This window comes from Poecilia latipinna, unplaced genomic scaffold, assembly GCF_001443285.1.
Source record: "Poecilia latipinna isolate Pla-1442-1.1 unplaced genomic scaffold, P_latipinna-1.0 Scaffold733, whole genome shotgun sequence".
NCBI lineage: Eukaryota > Metazoa > Chordata > Actinopteri > Cyprinodontiformes > Poeciliidae > Poecilia > Poecilia latipinna.
In genome coordinates this window covers 196,317-221,383 of record NW_015113349.1, presented here as the reverse complement: position 1 = coordinate 221,383, position 25,067 = coordinate 196,317, and the positions used below count along the sequence as shown (strand labels likewise).

The window sequence follows — 25,067 nt, the reverse complement described above, 5'->3', positions numbered from 1 at the left end:
TATTTTTTGTGTCTCCAGGACAGAAAAAAAAAAAAAAAAAAAAAAATATATATATATATATATATATATATATATATATATATATATATATATCGCTTTCCTTTAATTTCTGGACAAACAAGATAATTACCTCTGACAAAAAAAAAAATAATAATAAAAAATCTGTCGCCTGTAAAAAAGCTCAGGCTGAAAAACATTTGTTTGTCTCTGTTAAATCACTAATTATAGCCTGGCACAACGCGGGGCAGATGCGGGGCTAATTCACCATTAGGCCGTTTGGTGTTTATTAAACTTTTATAATGTGATCACTCGGATAACGGCACAATTGTTTCCCTGGGCGTGTGTGATTATGGTGTTGTACCCCTCTGTCCCCTTGTAATGTCTCCCGTTGAGTATGAATGCTCCTGTATAAGTGTGTATGCGTGTGTTTGTGTGTGTGTGTGTCTTGGAGCTCTCCGAGTAGTGTTTTCCATTTCTCATTAGAGTGGCACAGACTCCTGCTGCAGGGTCAATGGAGGAGGAGGAGGGTGGGGAGAGGGTGTGTGGGAGATTTTGTGTGTATCTGTTTGAAGGGGAGTGGGGTGGTAATGAGTGCAGGAACATAATACAACGGCGTCCATTAATGCTCTGAGGCAGTGACATTAGGCATACTTAACTAATAGAGCCAGTCTCTGCAATTACCCACTGTTATCTCTGCAGCTTTAGAGGGGAACCGGCTTTAATAAATGTTTGTAGTAATGTGATAAATGCCAGGTTTGCTCATTTGTAATCTACACTGCAGGACAAGGGGAAGCGGTTTAGGTCTAATTGTTTTTCTCCGGATTCAAGGATGCACACAACCTCTCGCAAAAGTAGCCCTGGCCTTCAGACTTTGCAGTGTTTTGTTGGGACGCAACTGCAAACCTGGAACAAGCTTCCAGAAAACCGCAAAGATGCTGAAACACTGAGTTTGCTTATTCACCCAAAATCCCCACCTGCTCAGAGTTGATTCATATTAAATGGAACATTGATTGATATGTTTGATGTCTATTTGCTTGATGATTTGTTTTAGATGATGGTATTTAACAAAATATTATGTTTCTTGTTTGTTTCTTAATAGGTTATTGTATTATGCTGACATGTGCCATCCAAATAAACTTGACTTGACAAACTTCGATGCATTTATTGGAATTTTAGCTTATCGACCAACATATAGTAATGCACTAAGCAAGAAAAACATTGTTGTAAAGATATCAGAATCTAAAACAATACTATACGAGACGAACTTTCAGCAGCCTCGGTATCATATTTTTGCTTTTTTTTTTTTTTTTAACAGGTCTCCTTTGAGATTTGCAATATTTTTGTTACATCCGTCTTTCCTTCAACTTTAACCAGATTTTGTATCCCCGATGAGGGAAACCATCCCGGCAGCATAATACTGGTAACACCATGTTTCCCCTTTTTTAAGATATTTTAAAAATGTAGGTAGATGTTAGTTTTCTGCCACAAGGCATTGCACATGTATGCAAGTGTGTTAATTTCTCATCATTTTACACACATAAGGACTCCATTTACAACTTTTTTCATTTCTAAAGGTAATTGGACCAGTTTTAATTTAGAAGCATCCTCCCTTCCACTTCAGAAACTTTTGATAATTCATCTTAGCATGAACGCTCCTGAATGTCCCTGAAGCTGAGCCGAGAGAACTTCTCCATAGATACGGGGCGGGGGGAAAGAAAAGAAAAGTGTTTCCCTCCCAAGATGTATTTCTCCAGGTGCCTCTCTATCTCCGTCTCTCAGTGGGATACCATCAGAACTGTCAAGCAGAGAAAAGCGGTCCACACCTGACGCCTGCCGTCACGCCTCCCTCTTCTCCCCGTCTTCCCTTTCATCGCGGGCCCACATCAGAGGCGGCGCCGTGATTGCGTGTGTAAACATCTTGTCATGCTAACATGGGCACCATGACAGAAGAGAGATGCGCTTCATTAGCGGCACGCTTGTAAAGTTTGTCTTTGCGTTTGAACGTGCCTCGGTGGGCTATATGTCTATTCGTGGGGGTGTGCGGAAGAGAGCGTACACTAAATTTACCGAGGTCAGCGCAGAGATGCATACGCATGGGTTCTTGGTTTTTTGTACAAATTTGACACAGTTTAGGAAAGCCGCCCATGCTGGATCCACACAAAAAGCATCCCCGAGCTCCTCAGAGTCAAAGAAGAAGAACTTAGTGACTCGTTTGCTACTGAAAAACTTCACACACCCTTCATTCTTTTGGCAGTAAATCTTCCCTGTTTGTGCAAAGACAATAACCAGAAGAAGAGGGGGGAGTGGTGTAGCGAAGCAGGGGTGGGGGGTAGAAAGAAGTAACAGGGCGAGCAAGCAGCAGGGTTAATTGTTTTCCAGAGAAAGAAAATAAGGTTGCAAAGGCCTGCTCGTTTGAACTGAATGTCACCTCATGTAAATCGCGACTCCGGCGCTGGAAGAAGCCAATAACCGGGATCATTAGCGCGACTCCCTCTGTCGAGGAAGAGCGCGCTGCAGAGGAGGTAGCGTTCAAACACTGGGGAAGATTCCAAGTGTGATTAACCAGAAGAACCTCCAGAGTTAAATCTGGAGTTTCGAGTGGGAGGACCAAAGAGAAAGCTAGACACACACAGAAGGGCAGGCAGAGAAGGAGACAAGAAGAAGCAGGAGAAGAAGAAGAAGAGGAGGAAAGAGACACATGGATCAGGAAGAAAATCAGAGACAAAAGACGAGGAAACGAGTGAACATTCCTCCCAGCGAGGTCAAGCCACTCGGTAAACAAACCAACAACGTTCGCGGCGCACACATAAAGGGGGTGAAGCTGTGCAGAACAACAAAGTGTCTCAGTCGATTGCCTACGCCTTACTTTGTCTCCCCTCATGAGTTACATAAACACAAACAAAGGGCCTTTAAATTCAGCGCTGGCTTTTTGAAGTGGAACAGTGACATGTGCTTGGGTCTCATTTGTTGATGCTGAATGAAAAGTAATGGGAAAAAAATAATATAAGAGGAATGGAAGGAAGTGTCGTTCCTTTGATCAGACAGTGCTGTTGACCATAATTGTCTGCGCGCCGTCGTGTCCGTTTTACATTTAATTAACGCACAGATACACCCTTGAAGATGTCTTTTTGTCTCCCTAACAGAACGGCTCAAATTAGTCAAGCTCAATGCCAGAAAACTCACACATGAGAGCAGATATGAAATGGCTGGGCTCTGGGACATTGATGGCTTTCAGAATAGCTTATAAGCGTATTCTTTTCATGTTTTCAAAGAAAAAGGTAAATCATCCTTAAAACATTTTAAAAAAACATACATCTAAAGGGATGATTTAGATATTGGGCAGTGAGTAGCTTTGCTGCCTTGCAGCAAGAAGGTCCTGGGTTCGAATCCCAGCCTGGGGTCTCCCTCTGCACAGAGTTTCTCCCTGTGCGTGTGTTGGTCCAATCCACATCATTAGCAGTTTCTAGCTAATGAAGTGGATTGGTATTTTCCCACTGCACGGAAACACTTTGCACATATGCCAGAAAGTTTCATCTTCATCTCATTTGACCGGAGCATCTTCTTCTACGGATTTGCTTTGTCACCTATGTAGCAGATTTGTTGAGGCCATGGATAATAAAGTCTCTTTGACAGATTCTGCTGTGACAAACCTCTGAGGGTTTCACAGATCAGCTGCATTTATGCTGAATTTATGTCACACACTGGTGTACTTTACTGGAAAACTGGGTGTCTTCTAAAGGCAACAGCTGGATTTCAGCAAGAGGTAAAAAGGTGTTGGGTGGTGAATACAGATACATGCAGATTTTAATTTTAAATAATTAAAAAAATAGGTAGAAAAATAGGTATTTTGTGTTCTTCTGTCACCTAAAATCCCAATAAAACACATTGTGCAGGGTAAAAAAAAAACAAACAAAAAAACTGGAAGTGGTGTGAACACTTTTGTAAGGCCGTGTAAACACCAGAACTTAGTTGCACAATCCCACTGCCACTATCACAGCACACATCTCTCCCTCCCTGGCTCCTCCAGGCTTTCCTTTCATTGTGACATGTGAAACTGAGAGCGCCGCTCACACTGCCTGGCCCAAGCAATTCATTCTTCCTGGACAGATTTATGGAAAACAATCAACAGAGCATTGCATCTCGCTCAAAACCCAGCGGGTCACAAGCGCTCATCCTGGACACCTGGACTCACATCCTGGGCCGCAAAGCTGTGGCGGAGGCACGGAAGAAAGGGCCAGTCCTGGAAGCTGGCTGGTGAGGAAGTGAGACGCACCAGGCTGCTGGGGAAGGGAGGAGGGGATCTGGCATAAAGCATACGGTCTGTGTTCTCACTTAGCAGAAATAATCAGTAAACAATGAATCATCGCTGAGGGCTGACATCGGGACGCTGCTCGGTGTCACACGGTCTCAGCCTGCTACGAAGGGAAAGGCCTGAGTATCCTTCGCAGAGAGGGGCTGGTGTGTCTATTCAATTAAGAGCAGCAACACAAGCAGTCATGTAGCACATTGGCTGTGAGAGAGCACTTAGTGGGCCGTGTGCTAGACTGTCCACACACATCGGGGCACTTAGACAACAAAGTCTTGCATCCTGTGCCGCGCGCGCACACACACACACACACGCGCGCGCGCGCACACACACACACACACACACACGCTTAGTCCTGCACGTCTGAATGTATACCATCACACTGCACGCTCGCTCTCTTCACGCCTCATTTAAAAAGCAAATTGAGCACATCTTCTGGGGCGAGTCACGGACTAAATCCTGGAAAACGTTACGCTCTCCTCGCTCGCCGTACCACATGCCGTCGCACACGAGGCCCTTTCACACGGTAAATATATCTCCATTTTGTTCAGGCTCCCATTGTTCCTCTACGTCCCAAGCCTGTAATCTCCAACACTACAAAAGAAAGTCCTAAATAGCTCTCTGAGGGGTAGAACACTGCTCATTTTGGTCAGCTCTGGCCAGCCTAACCCCGTCATTCTGGGAGGGAACAAACACCAACACAAAGGCAGAGCGAAGAGCAAAGGTGAGAAGCCGAGTTTGAGTCGTGCAACGCGGCCAGCTTTAAAGTTTTTCACTTTTTGTCACTTTGCAGCCACAGACTTTAATGTCCTTTGTTGGCATTTACTGGCAAAATTTCTACACATTAGAGCTGCACAATATGTCGGAAATGTATTGTTTTCCCAACGGCACCACAAAAAATTGTTTGGTATTCATGTAAGTACAATGCAATTCAATCTCTCTATGTGTTATGAAAAACTACAGCTGAGCTGTGTAATTAACAAAACAGCAGCTTTATCCAGAACATTTTCAATAAAACCACGTTGTTGCGATGGGAACAATTAATTAGACGTTTTTACACTACCAGCTCAGACTTCTCACTATCTGAGATCAACATTTGCGGTGAAACTGAAGACATTAATAATATTGCTTTGTTAATGTCGTGCTTCTTCAATTATACAGTCATTGCAACAATCGTTGACATCTGCCCAGGTGTTTTCAGCATCTTGTTCAGCCCCAATATATGTTGTTGAAAATGTCCTACCAATATAAATCTTTAAAGCGTAGTCTACCTTGTATTCACTCCTTTACTCTGGTACCCTTAAATTAAAATTCAGTTGAACTGTAGTCTACTTGTGTGTAGTTTCACTTCAGTATAAACACAGCTTTTCTATGATCAGACAAGGTAAGAGATAAACTATTGAAGAAGCTTACAACTAGGTTTTGAACTGTTCAGTCCATCAGCTCATAACAGAAATTGTATGGTAGTAAACTCAAACCGATAGACCTAGCAAGGAGTGCATTACAGTGTATTTACAGAGGTCAGGGATCGCAGCCACCAGCGAATAGCTAAAATCTGAGTACTTGAGACCTCCTCCAAAAATACTGCCTATTGTAATAGTTCAAACACCAAATATACTTTAACATGCATGAACACTCAGAGGAACCGTCTTAGTGCTACCACAGAAGCTTATATCTACAGCCAATCAGCGCTAAGAACAATAAATGGAGCTCCTGGATTGGCTGCTTTACAGATCCCGGCCAACAGCTTGTCAAGTAGCATTGGAAATAGTTCGGAGCTACGTTCAACATAAAAATCTGAGAAGGCTGAACCACGAGTAGATCGACTATAGTCAGAGAAGCAAAAAACTCACGACAGCCCTGGAGGAGTTACGGAAAACAACAGCTCAGACGGGAGTGTTTGTTAACAATTAGACTATTACAATAGACAATTAGACTATTGTAATAGTCTTTTTACCTGTTTGAATAAGACCTCCCTGTCTCGCCTTCAGTCTGTGAAGAAACGATTCAGCAAAGCTGTTGGAAAAAAAATCTAACAGAAGAGCAGACAAAACTCTTCTTGCCTCCCTCCACTGACCTCCTGTGAACTTCAGGATTGATTTTAAAGTTTTGGTTTTAACCTTTAAGACAATCCACAGCCAGGATCCCAAATACATTCTGGACCTTTTTGAATCTTCTATCTTCGCCTTCTACTCGGAGGACTGTGAGTCAGATGTTGCCGATTGAACCTTTTTTCTAAAAACCCTTGAGGGGACCAGGCTTTTCAGGCATTGACTCCGAGGATTTGGAACCCCCTCCAACTCTCTCTCCACAAATGCTTTAAAGAAACAAGTAAAAACAGTTTTATTCACACCGGCTTGGGCTTAATCTGTACCTTGTTTTATTGCTCTACCTTCATGGGGCGTTTTGTGATATACAATGCTATCGAAATGCATTTTTATTTTGCCACACGAATCCTGTTGAGAATGTCAACAAGCCAACTTTGGAGGCATGGTAAAACTTGTGGATCGCTATGTATGGATGGGAACCGTCGCTGCACATCACCCTGAGCTCACCTGCATCGTACAGTGGGGATGCTTTTCCTCTGCCGGGACAGGGAAGCTGTTCAGAACCGATGGGAATATGGACAGAGCTAAATACGGAGCAATCCCTGAAGAAAAACCTAATACAGGCAGCAAAATATTTGAAACGGGGGCTGAGGTTTGCTTTCCACCAGAACAACAACCCTAACATGTAATGATGAGAATCTAAACAAATTCCTGTGTCTGAAAGGTCCACTCTATGGTAGAGAAACTGTGGCAAGGACTGAAATTAATGTTTATAGATGCTCTGACTCGAATGGAGCTGTGGTTTAAAGAGGAATGGGAAAATAATCCTTTCTCTCACGTCATACTACTTTGCAAGACAAAGCAGTTTTGCAGAGAAAATGCGGCTACAATGTTGGCATTTAAAGTTAATAAAGAAAATGTCCACTTGTCAAAAAAAAACTAAGAACTTTTCACTGCTACCACATTTGTAAATTATGTTTTATATGCCCTAATAAACTGCCATTTACCTGTAGTCAGCTGGAAAGAATTAACTTAACCACCTATAAAGTATGAACTAACTCCACTTACTTTATTGGGTCAACAAAAATTTAAGCATTAATAAAAAAACAGAAAAAAATTCCAGAATCTAGTTTGCCACAGAGCACAGACTGTTTCAGTTAATTTAATGTACTGGAATAGAAAAGAAACAATAAAACACAACCGAGGTACATGCTCTGGAAATAATAGGTTATTTTTTGTGGGGTGTTTAACAAATAAAAGAGAACCAGTTGCTTGGGTGAGAAGGCTGAAGGTCCAGATGAGAAGAAGAGTGGGGGGAGAAAAAAAAAAAGCTGTGCTGTTTTGGAGGCTCCTCGACCTCCAAACTCACTGCTGTCAATCAGCACAGCCGTCCATCCCCCTGGGACCCGCTTTCCTCCAGCGCTGTTTGGGGGTGGGGGCAGCCGGGTGGGTAAGGGAACCATCGCAAGGGGAAGAAAAAAATAAGAACACAACCAAACAGATGCAGAAAGCTGCGGGTCAATGTGCATCTGCACGTGTGTTTGTGTGTGTGCGCACAACATTTTTGCACGACATGGGCTATATTTTTTGCTGCTCTTGTGTGTGTGTGTTTGTGTGCGGGTGTTTGTGTGTGTGTGTGTGTGTGAGAGAGAGAGGCAAATTTGCGAGGCAACTATAGCACCTGAGGGAGGGGAGTTCTGCCTGCATATCGATGAGCCAGCAGCTCTCCCTCCTTGCCCCTGAGCCCTGCACAAACATCACAACCAGCTCAGGGCCAGTCCTTTTCAAAGCCTCCCATAACATCTAATGCATCCGCGCCCCCCTACTTCCCACAACCTCTTGCATGAAAAAAAAAAAAAAAAATTCAGCACATCAACAGCAACGCAAACATCTTCCTAGGAGAGGGAAGGCTGTGGAGCTTTCGAAGGAAATCCAGATAAAAGAAAATAAAACAAGTAAAAAAGAAAAAAAAACTGCAACAACGTGGTGTCACCCCGGGGTTGTCATGTCACTGTTTCAAGTGTTCTTTTGTCCTGGTGGGAAATGTCAAAGCTTCTGATAGGTGGTCAGAGACAGCGTGTCAAAAAAAAAAAAAAAAAGTGGAGCAGAGCATGAAACATAACAGGAATGGGATAGAAAATAACGAAGACCCTGATATTCACACGCCGCCAGCTGCGGTCCGAAGAATGTAGGACGGCTCCTCAAGCAGTGTGTGCTCACCTTCTCGGTATTACAGTCCTGAAAATGAAACTAAACTAAAGGGACGGATGGCGCTGCCAGTAAACCGCATTAGCATCAAATGCAAATGAGAAGGGGGCTAATGGCTGGACAGGTGCAGACTGGGCCTCTAAATGACACACACACACACACACACACACGTTTGCAGACTTATGTGCATGCACACATGCTTACAGACTCCTGCGTGCACACACACACACACACACACACACACACACACACACACACACACACACAAGATGGATGAATTAAACATGGGTGGGCTCTGCTTGGGGGGGCTAGAGGGGCTGACATAAAGTCAATGACATACATTATTCACTACTGCACGTTAGCCAGCTAAGGCAACACATGACCTCTCACCCCAGGAAGTGCATCCAAACAAAACAACCAAAACAATAAAAAACGGGCTCCCCAAAGGAGAGATTCTGAGACAAATTGGGAGTACGTCGCTGTGGAAAATGTCCCAAACTCTGCAAAATTTTGAGATGCATCGGGTGTTGATATGAACCCAGTCCGCAAGTGTAAAACTTCCCACCGCGGAGCCGAGAGCGAGCCTGCCTCACAGGCTCGGAGAACAGGAAACAGTCGACCATGACATCACCCTCCCCGGGAGGAGCACTTCCTGCCCGACATTCTTCACTCAAGAGCGCCGCGCGCGCGAGCGAGCACACACACCCGTCGGGAAATGGCCTCTGTCAGCACACAAATATGGATATCCAAGCGCAGACACACGCATGCGAGGAAATGGGCAACATTAACAGACGGGCCGGGGGAGTGTGCTGAACCCAAACACATACACGCTCAGAAACAGCAATAAACGCTGTCTGGGCTGACCCCTTTTCGACGGAGAGGGGCAGCCCATTGGTCTTGCTGGGTCAAATCAGTGGATCCTTATCTTTGCTCACAGAGTCTTTCCACACACCCCTTGTCTCTGCCTGGGGGACACCCTGCAGAAGGCCAGTGGGAGCTGGATGAGCAGGAAAGGGCCACAGGACACAGGTGGTGGGAGCCAGGAGAGGACACATGGTGCTGGAGGGAGAGAAACAACCTCAAAGAGAGGATGTTCGACAGATTTGAGAAGCTTTTTGTTAGCTTACAGAAAATGGATTGTCATTCCCACTTTGAGATCTGTGCTGTTTTTTTTAAGTGTTTATTCAACATTTAAATAAGGCTGAAATGCGCTTTACGCATGAACTTGACTTTATCCCATCCAAAACGAAGCGGCTGCTTCCAGGGAGTGGGATCCTCCTGCACAGAGGATGATGCCACCTTAACCTGGTGTCAATTAATTAACCCTTTAGACTTTAGAGAGGCAATTTTCAAATACATGTTCAATGCAATGCTAAACTGTTTAGTTGAACACACTTCATGATGAAGAATGGCCGATGATGACTAAAACTGTTGACAAAGATGAGCCTTGTGATTTTGCATTGAGCACCACAAACTTAAATTCATGCATCTGATCTTCGCGCTGATGTAAAATTAAATCTCAAGGCAGCATCATTAAAAGGGAGCGCGCATTTAACACACGCTTCGCAGAGGGACGGGTGTTGGTTGTGCATGAGCCGGCAGGGAAATGTGTTTGTGATTTGAGGCCCATCCAGGCACATGATGGACTGATCATAGCCAGTGCCTGCATATGATTAGCCCCCACGCTAACCAGGAGTGATGGAGAGGAGAGGAAACTGAGGTTTGAGGGGTTAAGGACTCCCCTCGTAATATCCTGCCACCGTTAGAGGCTGCAGCGGACCACACATGCATCCCTAGGGGGAGAGACGCACAGCAGCATCTCACCTTTCAGCTGCTTCCCTTGACCGGTGTCAAGAACGGACACGGCATGTCAGCTGGAAGTCTACCTGAATTTCCAAGAGCTTGCCACCTCTCTGGTTGGATTTATAAGGGATGGCGTGAGTTGTCTTCTTCTTTTTTTTCTTTTCTTTTTTTACAGTGCTGACTGTAGACGTATGGTTTAAGAAAACTTCAGAAAGGTCAACCAAAACTGCTTGTCTCTGAAGTTCACTGAAGGTAAACAAGTGTAACGGTACATTTAGTAAAGACGTGCATGAGCCTTTTTTTTGTTTGTTTGTTTTTTTAATCGTAGTAGCACAGCACACTGGGGAAAAAATGTAAAAATTGAACTTTTACTTTGAGATTTACTTTATATTTTAAGGAAACCAATTTTTTCTAAAGAAACATTTGTTTTTGATATAATCTCCAGCGGTGTTATTGATATCCCTGCTGAACAAAACTCTTCCCAGTGTGATTGTTCGGTGTTTTCTACAGTATTTCACAACATTGCAGCATCCAAACAGATGGAGCTCTATTTTTCTTATATTGACCAGAGTCCTGGCTCTTCTCTTATGCTCACTTCAAGGATTTTTGGTCTGGGGACGAGAGAGAAGACTGATTGTGTCTGATGAACCATTTCTGTGTGATTCATTTTTCAGTTTTTTGCCAAAGGCAGATTTTTATTGAAAATGTCCTGGTATTTCAAAGATTTTGTGCTTTACTCTCACAACAAGGTTCCCAGGCCCATTAGAGGAAAAAAAAAAATACAGACCCACAGCATCACACCCCCTCCTCTATACCTAATTATTGTTTCACACCAAATGCACATGGAGTGTTATTTTTTGTCTCTTCTGACAAAAAGAAAAATCAAACTAATGTCCAGGTAAGGCGTTTCAAAACCACCGGTTGCTACGTAACTATGGAGATGCCAAGATGCCTGTTTTTGCCAAAGTACTCCAAAAATGAGCCTTTACCACATCCTTCTTACTGTCTGTGCTGAAAATATAAATTTGAGTCCCTGTCCAAGATTATGTCACATCATAATGACACCAACATATATTAACGTATTGATATCAACAAATATTACTAATTAGAGGTTCCTGAAAACTTCTGTTACATTTTTCTAAAAGTTTTCTAAGGGATTCTAGTAACCAGTGATTAAAAAAAATTATATTTCATAACTTGTTAGAATCGAACAAAAGGTTCGATTTTTGAAAGCTTTTCAGTGTGAGATCCATTAAAATACGTTTTTTCAAGGTGTTTCGCACAAATGTTCGAACAGATGTGTCTGCGCCTGCTGCTCAGATGCTCCTCGCAGTTCCAGCAAAACACTACAAACGTACAAGTGTTTCCCGCAAAGCACATAGTAAACAGACACACTTTCCTATAAAAGCTTAAAGCCCAAACAAAACTGTCTTTTTCATCAGGAGGGGAGATTCTCCCGGTGAGCGTGTACAGTACCCAGAGCGACGCGGATTCCACACAGCACCACATTTGTTCTCCTAACAATCAAATAAGTTTCTCATTAGCTGACTTTATTTTTCCTCGTTCCCGCGGTTTTGCTGCAGTGGCCTGTTTCTCCCGACTTAACGAGAGGGAGCTAATTAGGCAATCACACCCATTACTCTTCCAGAAGAGTTAGAGCTAGCCGGGCTAATTAGGGCTGTAAAATCTAATCATCTCTGCGAAACAGCAGAGGGCTAACGAGCCCTTATTTAATGAACTAAATAACTTCAAGGGTGGAGAAGGGCTGCTGATGGTATTTCTTTATGAATTTGAAGGAGGGGAGCTCATGGTAATTGAGTCAGTAGTTTCAGCCTCGCAGTTGTTTGTTTGTTTATGAATCCTTGATTATTACAACTGCCAAGAATATATTGGTGCTAAATGAGCAAACGTATCATTCGTCCCCCCCACCCCTCCTTCACACTTAATCCCCTACAGTCCCTCCTTTCAAAAAAAAAAAAAAATGCCGCCCTCTCCAGAAGCTCTGCACTCACCTGACCTATTTTTCCTGTCCAGAAAGAAGAGTGCTCGCTGGAGAGGAAAGCTGAGATATTGCTGTTGTTTTGCCTCCCCCTGTTCTAATTTGTTGTTCGTTAACGCTGCCCTCACACCTGAGCCATCGGGCGTCAGGGGAATACCGCCACAACACAACACATGCTCGGCGCGGCTAAGCCGTTTCTCAGCTTGCCTGCTCCTCCGCTTGCCGCTCAACTCGCCGAGGAGAAGTTGAGTCGGGGTGAATCAAAAAATGACAACGTGGAGAGAGAGAGAGAGAGAGAGAGAGAGAGAGGGGCGAAAAAAATCAACAAGTATTCTCACGAAGAAAATCAACAAACAAAAAAAAAAATACAAAAATAAATGACAGAGAGTGATGGGCAAGGCGTGTATGTCTGAGGCCACGTGGTGGGGTGCAGCTGTCTCAGGGAGCGCTGAGGTGAGGCCTTCCGCTTCAATGGAGCAGAACGAGGGTGGCGTTCACACGCACACACAAACACACACACACGTACACAAAAACAACGCACAGAACTTGTGCACAAACACATATGCTCACGCAGGTAAAGAGTAGCTTTTGACGGAGCAGCAGCGAGAACAGGACAGCTGCGTTCATCGGATAGCACAGGTCACTGCCTCATTAACACACACACAAAAAAAAAAAACACTCAAACGTGACAAATTCAAATCAGACAGAAAGTAGACACTCAGACTTGTTGCAGCTCACAAAACAGGGACGCTGTACAGTGATTCTTTTTGGAATGTATTCAGAGCAGTCCTGAAGGGATTATTTCAGGGATTCTCCGTTGTACACAGCTCTCCTGCTAACTTTATTTAACACATCCAGATTTGTTCTGTGTCAATGCTAACGCTATAGCAGCTAATATGAACCGGCTAAGAAGAAAATAAAGTTAAATCTACTCCAAACTCCAGAACATCAAAGATTTTTATTTTTTAATTTTTTTTTGTGAGGTATAAAACTGCTGTGACTTAATCACTGGACAGCTATTTACATTTCAAATGGAGTTAGGAGGCCTGCCATCATAAATGTACTGAGAACAGAAGAAGTGTTTCCTGAGGTGTCAACAGGCTAATTAATTTGACACACTATGACGCTCTTGTTATCAGTTCCTCTTCACTGATGATACAAAGGAAAGAGATTTAAAAGAACAGCACAAATATTTACATTTCTACGAAATAGCTCCATTTACTGGAAGAACTTTCTCTGTATTTACTTCACATAAATGGTGGTGCACTGACTTCTAACTCTGCTTCCCCAAGTAAATAATATCCTCCTTTGCTGTGAATACTTATGCTAAGACTTAAGATTCTTCAGTGTACTGATATGTTTTCAGGATTGAAGTTGCTCTGAGACTGTAGGAGTTTGGTTTGGTCTTGGTCCCACTCTGGTTGGCTGTTATCTTTAGCTTCTTGGACCAACTAATCTTCATCTAAACCGAATGAATATATCCAGATGGTTATCTGATGTAGATAAGATTTTAACATGTGCACCAGATTAAATGACTTTGTGTTTAGCATTAGTTGGTCCTGGTGGCTGATGCTAACAGCTAGCCTAAAGTGGCTTTCTGCTGTCTTAAAACAACAACTCCAGTTTCAAACAGATAACATAATAGTTTATGTCGATGCTACTTTCTAAATTGTAAAACCTCCCTTTGGCGCTTATTCATAGAAAACACGATGACTATTTACTAAAGGTGGACCACAAATTATCTTCCTGAATGAAACAAGGACTGAGTATTGTAAATCTGGACAGAGTGAATTTATTATAGATATAAAGCAGCATAGAATATAACCATAGCAAATGTGTGAATGCTAATTCACAGATTTTGACATGGACTTTTAGGTAAAAACAGTAATATTCTGGTCTTAAGAGTTTCACTTAGGAAGTGGCACTGCCTCCTGCTACATCAATTTCCATGGGAAAAAATGATCAGCTTGTCTCTAAATATTCAATGAAAACATGCCTGTATGAACTACTGTGATGTTTTAGAAATTGGCATTTTTAAGACTGTTTCATAAGCCAGCTGTTGTCTTCAGCTTTTTGGTAGATAATTGTTTTAGCTCCTTCAGTTAGCAACAATCAAAGTGTTTTGATTGTTGACGCTCAAGCTAATCTCTACGTTTACGGTGGCCAAGATTGATTTTCCACTCTCTTAAAACTACTCTAACCTCAAAATTGTCACAGCAGTTCATGCAAATATCTTTTTATGAAGTTTTATCCTGTCACTCTGTTTGTACCGAGTGGTTATTTACAAAATCCAGAGATTATTTACTAGGGGAATGGAGGTAAGAGGCAGTGTTTTTCCTCTGGGAAGTTAACATTTAAACAGCTTACAGTGAGAGAAAAGAGCAATAAAAAACGATGATCTATGACAAAAGTATAAAAATAAGCCCTTTTTTTCTTAACCCAACACCAGCAAACTTTTTTTTAAACTTGTTCCACTCAGAAATGTCCAGTCCAGAAATCTCGTCTCGTTTCACTTCAACATATCCCGCCCAATGTGTGTTAAAGTCACCAGCTGACACATGTGGAGGTGAACTTTATTTATAAAGTACATTTATCCAACTATAATTGACCTATGTTTTCTATAATTTAGGAAATTAACTACTGAAAGAATATGTCAGAAAATATGTATTTAAAAATGCTTCAGAGCAGAGAGATAAGAAAAAGAAAAAAATGCTCCTTGAATATTTGGAAATAATTTAAACTCGTATCAAATGCCCCCAGAGGAGAGTCTTTATTGACGCGCATTAATGACTGACGTGTGGAACTGAAGCTCTCCCGATGTGTGTCCATTAGCTGTGTGATATAAAATATAAACTGTGTGAAGGCAAAAGTATTGCAACTGTTTCAGAGAACACATTTTATGGATCTTAGCACTGGCTCACTTTTATATAAGGCAGTTAATCTAACTGGAAGTGCTTTTACATGTTTTGTTCTCGCTACCACTCACACTGCCTCCAACCTCTAGTTCTTGTGTAAATAAATATTAGCTTCTGTGCAAATAACCGCCTGACGCAAGCAGGACTGAAGCTTAAAAGTTTATGAGTGCTGTGATGTTTTCGACATGGTTGTGATTGCTGTTAGCCTTAGCCTCAAGCTAATCTGCAGATGCCAGGAGTTGTTTACTGAAGGTAACGTATTGACTGCCTATAGCTTTCTTACACAATCTAATTTCATAAGTTATCCCTTCTAATCTTCATGCATGAACTCCAAATAAACACCTTACATTAAAAGCACGCAAGTTCTCCGCACACACACACACACACACACACACACGCACACACACACACACACACACACACACACACACTTCCAGCAGAGGCTGGACAGTAAATCTACAGGGCTTTTCTTTTTTCCTGACTGGCTTTAAATCACACAAGCCGCAGCATCGCTCAGAGCTAGTTTATGACAGCAGGAGAAAGGCACACACTTAAGGCCAGTTTGTGTGTGTGTGTGTGTGTGTGTGTGTGTGTGATTGTCAAAACGCAGCAAACAATTTTCAGCCAACACACTCTCGCATTCACCCCCAGACTGCAGCTGTAACCCAAACTGCTCATCTCTTAAGACATCAGCACAACCGCACAAACACTGTTTGACCACACTTGAAACCGAGCTCAACGGCTGCGTGATTGCTCCTGCACTTCATCCACTCGTAGCCCTGGAATATAATTTACAGCTGCTTCGCACCTTTTTTTTTTTTTCCTTACACAGAACATTATACGGTCGCTGAAAACAAACAACAACCTGTGGCCTCCACTTTACGAGGCTCGCGAGGTTTAAGTTCTCGCAGACGAAAACGGACATCAAAACCTGCTGGAATCTTGATTCTTGTGCCCTTTTTGGAACTGTGGATTTGTTTTTCCCCCGTGGCTCTTGTACCGCCGCTGGGCACCGTGTTTTGTGCCAGCAGTGATGATGAGGGAATCGTGTCACGGGTTCGAAGGGTGAGGTTTGCTTACCTGTCGATGATGACAGGGTCTGATGGGGTTTCGTTCCTGTTGCCGCAACTCTTCTTGTCACAGCACCGACTGCAGGTGAGGGGCAACAGAACAGCAGAGGGGGCACATCAGGGAGAGGGGGGGAGTTAGTCAGTAAGATGTGAACAACAGAGAGAACAAAAAAAAAAACAGACACAACTCTAAGGGGAGATGGGAAGACATCTGTGGGTACAGGAAAGAGAAAATGGGGAGTAAGAGGGCGTGAGACTTTTTTGGGGAGTTCAAAAAAGGAGACGAGATGTGGATTTCACGGTAAGACCGGGGCTCGCTCTGTGGATCAGCGGAGTGATTTTCGGCAAAGTTTAGGGGGAGCGAGCTGCAACGGGGCTAGATACAAACTTGAATTAGCCTCCAGGGCTCAGGTTAGCTCCATTTCTGTCAGACATCACACAACCAGACATCTTATGTTCTCTATTTTTCCTCGGCTCTCGTCGCCCTCCCTCTATCCCGCCCCTCTCTTTCTCTCTCTCTCTCATTTTGTGCTCTTTCTCTCTCTCTCAGAAGTGGGTCACAGAGTGGTCCCACTGGACCTGGGGAGCGGTGCATGCTGGGTAAAAAGGGGGCTGCATACTGATGTGACGAGTCCTCTCAGAATCATTTGACTGCAGCACGGTGTAACAGTGTAACGTCAACCCACCCCCACCCACCCCATCCCTGAAAGAAAAAGTATCACCACGTCTACCTTTATTCCTCTGTGTCTGAGTGTCTGCATGTCTGTGTCTACCTGCGCCTAACTACATGTGTGCTTCCACTCGGAGGAGTGTGTGGGAGGAGAAGGAGGAAGACAACTGAGAGGCTGACCCTCCCCCCCCCTCCGCGCCTCAAGCCCCCCTCCATGCTTTCTCCAGTCCCTCAGGACCACAGGCTTGGAGAGCCAGATCAGATTTCTGATCTCCTCTGTTTCCTGCAGCATATGAAAACAAGTGGTCCAAATTGCCTCGTGTGATAACCAGGAAGCCGCTACACGCGCCGCCACCAGACGCTCTCTCTACACGCAACTCTTCCGAGCCGGACGCTCGCTTTGGGACGCCGCGGCGGGGCTTTTGCGTGGCGCCCTGTAATCGATGGCGCACACGACTTTTTTCGAGCGCGAGTGCGCAGCGGCGTTTCACGCAAAATCTGAGTCTGCACATAGCTCGGTGTCAGGACGAGGCAAACTGCCGAGTGTTACGCGGGGACCTGAGGAGGATGGGTTTGAGTAATGAGCTTTTCCTTGTCCTAATTAGCTGAACATGAGAGGGATCCACACGCATGCATGCACGCGCAAAACAGAAATAGGCCAGGGCCCAGCTCTCTCCAACCCACTTTGAGGCAAATGATAAGATTTCTATCATAATTTAGCTATGCGCTTTGTTTTTTTCTTTCTCTCAGTTGTGAAGTGACATAAATAAAGAGCTCGGTTTGAGTTTGGCTTACCTGCACATGATCTCGTGGGTTAACAGGACCCGGCACATCTCTGGATTTTTATCCTGACCCTCATAGACAATCGCCTAGAAGAGAGACGAGGAACAGAAAAGAATTCAGTTCCTACTTTTGTGGATGTTTGATGCAAGGGACACGTGTAGCTCATCATTTGTTCATTTTTGTGCATGTGTGAATATTTGTGGACAAATATTCATTCATCTTTGTTGAGATGTGTAAAAACCCCTAAAATACATTCATTTTTAATTGCAGTACCATAATCTCACACTGAAAGATTTAGAGAAATCCAGCCTTTAAATTGAATGTGTTTATTAAATAAGAGAAAACAAATCATGATTGTAGCAGAATGATCACAGTGAGTTTTTCATAACTAAACAATTCCTTTGAAATACATTTTTAAAACGATTATTTGTACGTCCCTGTGATAAATTGATTGAAATATTAAATAATCTGTATATTTCAATTTGCCACATCTGACCTGACTTGACTTGGTATGCTGTCAAGTCTCCATAGCAACCATGTAACGACAACTATAGCACAACTAATGGTTATAGTTTATTGATATCAGAAAAAAGACCAATCCTTTGTCCTACCATCACAAATATAAGCAGAAGCTGCAAGTATAACTGGAAATGTGTGATTTGGTCGAAGACGTTTCGTCTTGGAGGGTTTGGTGTTAAAAGAAGGATAAACAAGTAGAAAAGCCCAAATGCACCCTGTCACAAAAGATTATACTGTAATGCGGTGGGTCTGTTTCTCTTTCAAAGGTCTTGTTAGCCTTTTTAGAGTTCATTCGATTATGAAATGTTTAAAATATGAGTGCATTTTAAGTAAGAATCTGCTGACCTGTGTCAAAAAACAAAACAAAAACAAAAACAAAAAAAACTGAAAATGGGTCATTATTGATTGTTTCGGCAAGTTAAATGATTCAGGACATTTGGCCAGATCAACACAGAAGTGCTTCACCAGACACAAAATCAGACGTCTTTCATCACCGTCTCAGCCCCCACACCTACATCCTGTAGAAAACATTTGAAGGAAGCTGAAGATAAAACGCCGAAAGAGAAGACCACAAAGTCTGGATGATCTAGATCTAGTCAAAGATCTCCTCTCTCTGTATCTGTGAGAGGAGAAAGTTTGGAGCTGTCCTACTGGAAAACGGTGTTCAAAAAAGCTTCATGAGCAGATGCACCACTAATGATGCGATTATTGTTTCAGGTCACATCGCTAATTTTTTCTATTTTTAGTGTGAGATTATGTTACTGCAGTAGAATATTAATACACATTTTGACTCTACGAGGGTTTCCAACATATTTGTCCATGTCGGTAATATTTATATTGGGAGCCAAATATGCGATTGAATAGTTTTCCTGTAATATATTATTGTTATTCTGTCAGTGTCGTTTCCCTGCTTCTCTCCGTGCTTTTCCATTTCCTTTCCTTTCCTCCCGTGTTATCTATTTTTCTTTGGAAGTTTCACACTTTATCTGCCTCGTTTCTTGAACCAGATGCATTCTATCTTGACTTTAATTCAACAAAGCAACGGTGGAAGAAAATATTCCTTTCTCCTCCTTTTTGTAGAGTAAATAGGTCCTTGACACTGTGAGGCAACCAGACCAAACATAATCTTTGCCTAAGCTGCAAGGACAGAATGTGATAAAAAAAAAAAAAAAACAATCATTGTGAATTCATGTTTTTTTTGCATGCTGTGCTGATGAAAAGTCAACCAGGACTTCAAGCCAAATAAAAAACAGAGGGATGTGTGTGTCTTTCATTTTGGTAGAAATGTTTGTCTATCTGGCAAACGCACGTATCGTGGGAATCCAGTCCTCCCGAACAGGAACGCTGTGTTCCGACAGAGACGGTAAGAGGGAAAATTGTTTGTGTGCGCACATATGTGTGTGTGTGTGTGCGTGTGCGTGCGTGTGCTTGTGTATGCGCCGCGTATGCGTTCGTACTTGCACGTGTGTGTGTTTGCAGTGTACAGTGAGCAGTTGGACTGCCAGACTGGAGTATAGTGCACCATCTGGTCCATGCAGTACGCCGTCCAAAAATCTAGTCTGGTTACCCCACCAACCCCACTCAACATGCTCTCTAGGGCTTGATCACCCCTACAACTCCCCCCACACCCACCAACACACACACACACCAGGGCTGATAAACATGCATGCACACACATCATCTCCTCCTACTCTTTTCATTCTAAGACAAACTCTCTTCGAGCCTAATGGCACTAGAGGCGGAATTGGCAAAACAAAAGACCTGATATGAAAACAGTGTTGAGGGGGCTTTACTTTACTCCTCGCCGTCTAATTCAGCCCCACGAAGAATTCCCTCAGAGTGCGCCAGCTAACATGTGAACCACTCTGTTTTTTTGTTTGGTGTGTGTGGGTGTGTGTGTGTGTGTGGGTGTGTGTGTGTGTGATTGCAATGGCCGCAACAACACACTCCAGGATAGTTTGTTCTGTTTCACATTGAGGAAATGAGGGTCAAGGTCCTCAAAGAGTGAGCTGGCATGCATCACTGTCTCTCTCCAACACTGACACACAACCACGTCTGCGCCTCGCACAGATATTCACACACACCACACACACACAATTTTATACATAAACCGCCTCCTAAAAAATAAGCACATGCACACCATCCTCGCCTGCAGGCTGTTGTGGAGAGGAGTATGAGGACACATGTCCTCTACTTTTTCTGGGCCTCTGTAAATGTGTTCCACAGGTAAGACAGGTCGTTTATCAAGCTGGCTGGCCTGTACTGAAGTTAAGGGTCCCAGACACAGACTTTGCAGCTAGGCAGGGCGAGTGTGTGTGTTTCTGCGTGCGTGTGCATGTGTGGGCAGGGGGTGGGGGGGTAAACATCCAGATCAGCAGGACATATAAACTAGATTTTTGTTTTGTTTTTTGTTTTTCTTATGTTTCTTTCCTAAAACCTGATGCAGGATTTCCTTCCTACCTGTTTAGTCATGGAGTCAATGAGCCGAACATATAAGTCCTGCTCTGTCCGGATTCCTTCAGAGAGAAAGAGAGAGAGAAAAGATTCAAATGGGGAAAAGTTTGACCCATTCAGACATAGTCATTCTGTTTCCTTTGCTCTTTCAAAAAATATAAAACAAAACAAAACAAAACAAAACAAAAAAAAACACTCCAAACTCTCTTTAATAACTTTCAGTTTGAGCTGCAAAACAGTGAGTTTGGCTGAAACCAAAACGTTCATTTTCTAAATACAACACAAACAACCATAGCAGAAAAGAGAGAATCAAAATGATTTGGGATTTTCTATGTTTTAAATAATTTCTTTCTTTTCCTTTTGGTATTTATTACATCAACACAACAGAATTAATAGAGAGCACTTTTTTTTAATTTTTGAGTTAAATAGATGAGTAATTAAGAAGCAATATATTTATAAATGAAGGCAAATAAAATAAATAAAAGTCTTACCAAACAAAACAAATAAATGTAAATAAAACCAATACATGTATCTTTAACGTTTCACAAGTTTTGATTTTCTGACTTCTCCCTCTCTCTCTATATATATAGATATAGATATATATCTATATATATATAAAAACAAAGCAAAACAAACAAAAAAAACCCCTCACCGTTACTGTAGAGGAGCTGAAGCCTATAATGAATGCCATTGTTGGTCTTTTCCCCCGTCGTTTCCTATAAAAACAGAAGCGAACACAGAGAGAGGCGGTCAGAGCAAACCCTATCCTCCTCCTCCTTCTCCTCCTGGGACCCTTACAGCGGGAGCACCGCCTGATATTATTTTTAGATAAAAAATGGCGAGGCTCAAACTCTGATCAGAATCAAATCAGTTCGTTTTACAAAAAGCAAACACTGACAAGATTTGGGAAAAGAAATAAATATAGAAATAAATAAATAAACAGGCTTAGACTGATTTGGCGGAAAGTTAATAACGCATGCAGATTTATTTGGTTATATAATTTAAAAATTAAACAAACGAGCTCGATTTTTTTGTTGTTTTGTGTTTTGAATAAAAGAAAAAAACGTATAACTTTTATAAAAGCTACCAAAATACCGGATCTGTATTGTTTCTTTCTTTCTTTTCCAAATTTGCTTAAATCAGAATTTGCATTATTCTCTATTTTCAATGAGCCGCGGCGCAACCGTAAAGTCACTCAATAAATGAGCAGCAGATTTGGATCTTATTAATAACATACAAAACTAATAAAAGCTGCTAATTAATAATTAACATTTTAATTTAAAAAAAATCGTCAAATTATTGTGATCGGGGTGAAACCCGTAGTAGACGCACCAAGTAAAAAACTAATTCTGATGTTTTACTGATGCCACACTGAAGTTTAGAAAACACTGTGACTGGTGATATCTGGAAGCTTCAAGCTGTAAGAGGAAAACAAGAAAGAAAAAAAAAAAACCATCCACCAGGAGCGGAAACTGAGAACCAAAGGTCCCAAATTGGACAAAGTAAATCCAAAGACGAATGCGGAATTGCTTCACATTTTATCAAAACATAATCAGCAGTAATAAGAGGTCTGTGGTGCTCTCGTAAGCCACAGCTAAAAATCACATCAGGGAAGCCTTCAAGGAAGAAATGATCCCTGCTGTGTGAGTCTGCCTACTTTGTTAACTCGCGTCTGGTAATTTATCACTTTGACTTAACAGCTTCATATACATCGTGTCAGGAATCAGTGGCTCAGACGCGCATTCCTTATTTCGGTTGGTTAATTTCTAAGCGGTTCATCAACATATCAATTATGTTTTAATCACCTTTATATATATATATATATATATATATGTGAGAGAATTAAAAAAAAATCTAAACTCACCTTTTCTTTCTCCACAAAGTCGACAAATGTGGTCCGTTCTATTTCCACCGGCTGACCCTGTCTGTCGTACAAAGCCAGGACGAAGTGGAAGAAGTTGGACTTGCGGAGGTTGGAGGGCGGCTGCTTCTCGAAGTGCGCCCGAGCGAGACCCACTCCGCTGCGGACACAGGCAAAATCAGCAATAAAATAAAATAAAATAAGGCTACACGGACGGCAGTGAAACGAAATACATCTAATAAAAGTACCAAAAAAATAAATAAATAAATAAATAAATACAAATTAACACGCTAACTGATTCAGTTGCTTATTCCCCATCTATATCCAAACTTAAAATTGTTAGGTGACACGTGCACAATTTCATTTAATTAGTTCATTAAAATCGAACAAATAAATTGAGATGTTACATGTGAATCCAAGCAAAAATGAAAAAAAAAAAGTTAAATATACCGATGTTAAATTATGACTGTCATAATTTGGACAAGACAGATGTAGGCCTGCTGTAAATACGCACCAGAAACTTCGAGATTTTGATTAAAAGCAAACAAAAATATAGCATTCTCGCAATGCATGCAAACTTTAAAAACCCGCGAGGAAAGCTGCTTCATCTCAACGCAAATAAAAATAAAAAATAATAATAAGAAGAAGAAGAATAAATCACTGCGAACTGAGAGGTCCAAGCCCAAACTCAGAGCTGACTTTTTTTTCTTCTTTCTTTTGCACACTAAAAACTTTGGGGCCAAAGCCGCATTTAAACGCGTCGTGCTGGAAAGTCTGTCAAACAGTTCTGAAACGCGTCTGAAACAAGTTGAATCCGAGGTGAAAAATAAATAAATAAACAAAAAACTTGAGATGCCAGCGGGACCTGAGGTTATCCCACCACTGCGTCCTCTGGGGACGCGTTCTGCCCCCAAAGTGAATCCGCCGCTCCGTCTTTAAACGCCGCACATCACAACGCGCTTTTCTCTCCACCCGCTGTGGTGCCAGAGCGGCGGAACGCGGCGCAGCGCCTCGTCCGCTTCGGGCTCACCTCTGGGCGGCTGTGTTGGCGTCCAGCACTCCGGCGCCCTGCATCCATGTCCGAACCGCGTTCATCCCGGCCACCATGGGCTCCTCTTTCATACTACTCCCACTCCTCTGGATGCTCTCGTGGATGCCAAACATCAAAACGCACCTTCACGCTCTCTCTCTCTCTCTCTCTCTCTCTCTCTCGTCCTCTCTCTCTCGCCTCTGTCTCTATCCTCCTTTTCCCTCTCTTCTCTGCCTCCCCTCCTCGCCTCTCGGCGTCTCCCTTTGATAGCGCTGTCACAGGAGCAAAGTGGCGTGGGTCTACTCCAGTCGGTGTTTAGACGCGCGCGTTCCACTCAAAGTAAACAAAAGATGCGACATGCGGGGAAGAAAAAGGGGAGCTGTCAGCATCCAGGGTTAGCTGCTCCTCATGTTGAGGAAGAATGGGAGGCAGCAGCTGTGAAGAGGAGCGACGTGAGAGCGATGAAAGGGGGAAGCGCAGGATGAGAGTGCGCGCTGAGTCGGCGACAGTCCCCCCCCCCCCGCCTTTCCTCCTCGGATCAAGGTACAGCTGATAAAAACAAAAGCAAAACAAAAAATAAACAAGCAAAAAAAATAAAATAAAAATGTCAGTTTTTGCAACAAACAGGGCCAAAGATGAAAGATGAAACAGGTTTCTCTCTTTGCTCCGTCGCTTTCAAAGCAAAAGTCCTCCTTCCGGCTCAGATGGATAAAACGGAAGATTAGCGCAATTAAGAAGGCGGTCCTGGGTATATCCGCCGCTCGGCTGCGCCCGCTCCGGCTCGGGTGATTTGCGCTCTTTTCGCTTCCCCTGAGGAATCACTTCGGACCATCTCTGGGATGCCAAACAGGAGAAACTATAGTAAGGCGAAGGAGGCGTGGTCTCTGGGAACGCCTCTCTCCCTCCCGAGCTCCGTTAATGACACGGGCAATCAGCATGTCCACCAACCCGACCGGGAGCGCGGCCCTGTCCCCGCCTCGCTCCGGCGCAACGTCCCGCCCCGGCCACTTAAGTCTCGAAGCCGTCCCGCGCACGCCCCGCCGCGAGTGCGTGCGTCTCAGTGGGTGCGCATGCATGCAGTGTTTTTTTTTTTTTTTTGAGTGCACCTCCTCGCTTTGCAATTAATGTAGCTGTTCACGACAAAAAAAAATCAAACACCGACTCACGGGGAGGACATCAATTTAAGCAGTTCTCACGCTGAGTCTGAAGTAAGGAGAAGACCCGGGGAACTTGTTGGAACATATTTTGCCTGCCGCGATTTCACTTCAGCTCACATAGGGATAGACAAGAAAAATAATAATAATAATAATTGAACAGATGTTTAACTGAGTATAAAAAAAAAATACTATTTTTTTTCTTCTCTCGTTGTTTTCTAGAGGGAAGCGCATGCGTTGACGAGAG

The 25,067-nt window shown here is 43.0% G+C and overlaps 1 protein-coding gene across 3 annotated transcripts in view; it reads right to left on the bottom strand.

Annotated features, from left to right (window-relative positions):
* Window positions 1–24,753, bottom strand: part of ebf1a (EBF transcription factor 1a) — a 78,007-nt gene extending 53,254 nt beyond the window's left edge. The window contains exons 1-6 of one of the 3 annotated variants that reach the window (XM_015045582.1): window positions 23,667–24,753; window positions 22,640–22,796; window positions 21,428–21,491; window positions 20,782–20,837; window positions 17,815–17,888; window positions 16,360–16,428 (exon numbers count right to left, since the gene is read on the bottom strand). In XM_015045582.1, the coding sequence (XP_014901068.1) occupies window positions 16,360–16,428; window positions 17,815–17,888; window positions 20,782–20,837; window positions 21,428–21,491; window positions 22,640–22,796; window positions 23,667–23,800 (554 nt within the window). In that variant the 5' untranslated portion in view covers window positions 23,801–24,753. The remainder of the gene's footprint in view (window positions 1–16,359; window positions 16,429–17,814; window positions 17,889–20,781; window positions 20,838–21,427; window positions 21,492–22,639; window positions 22,797–23,666) is intronic. The other 2 variants (XM_015045581.1, XM_015045579.1) reach the window with 2 other exon arrangements.
* Between the last annotated feature and the right edge of the window lie 314 nt (window positions 24,754–25,067).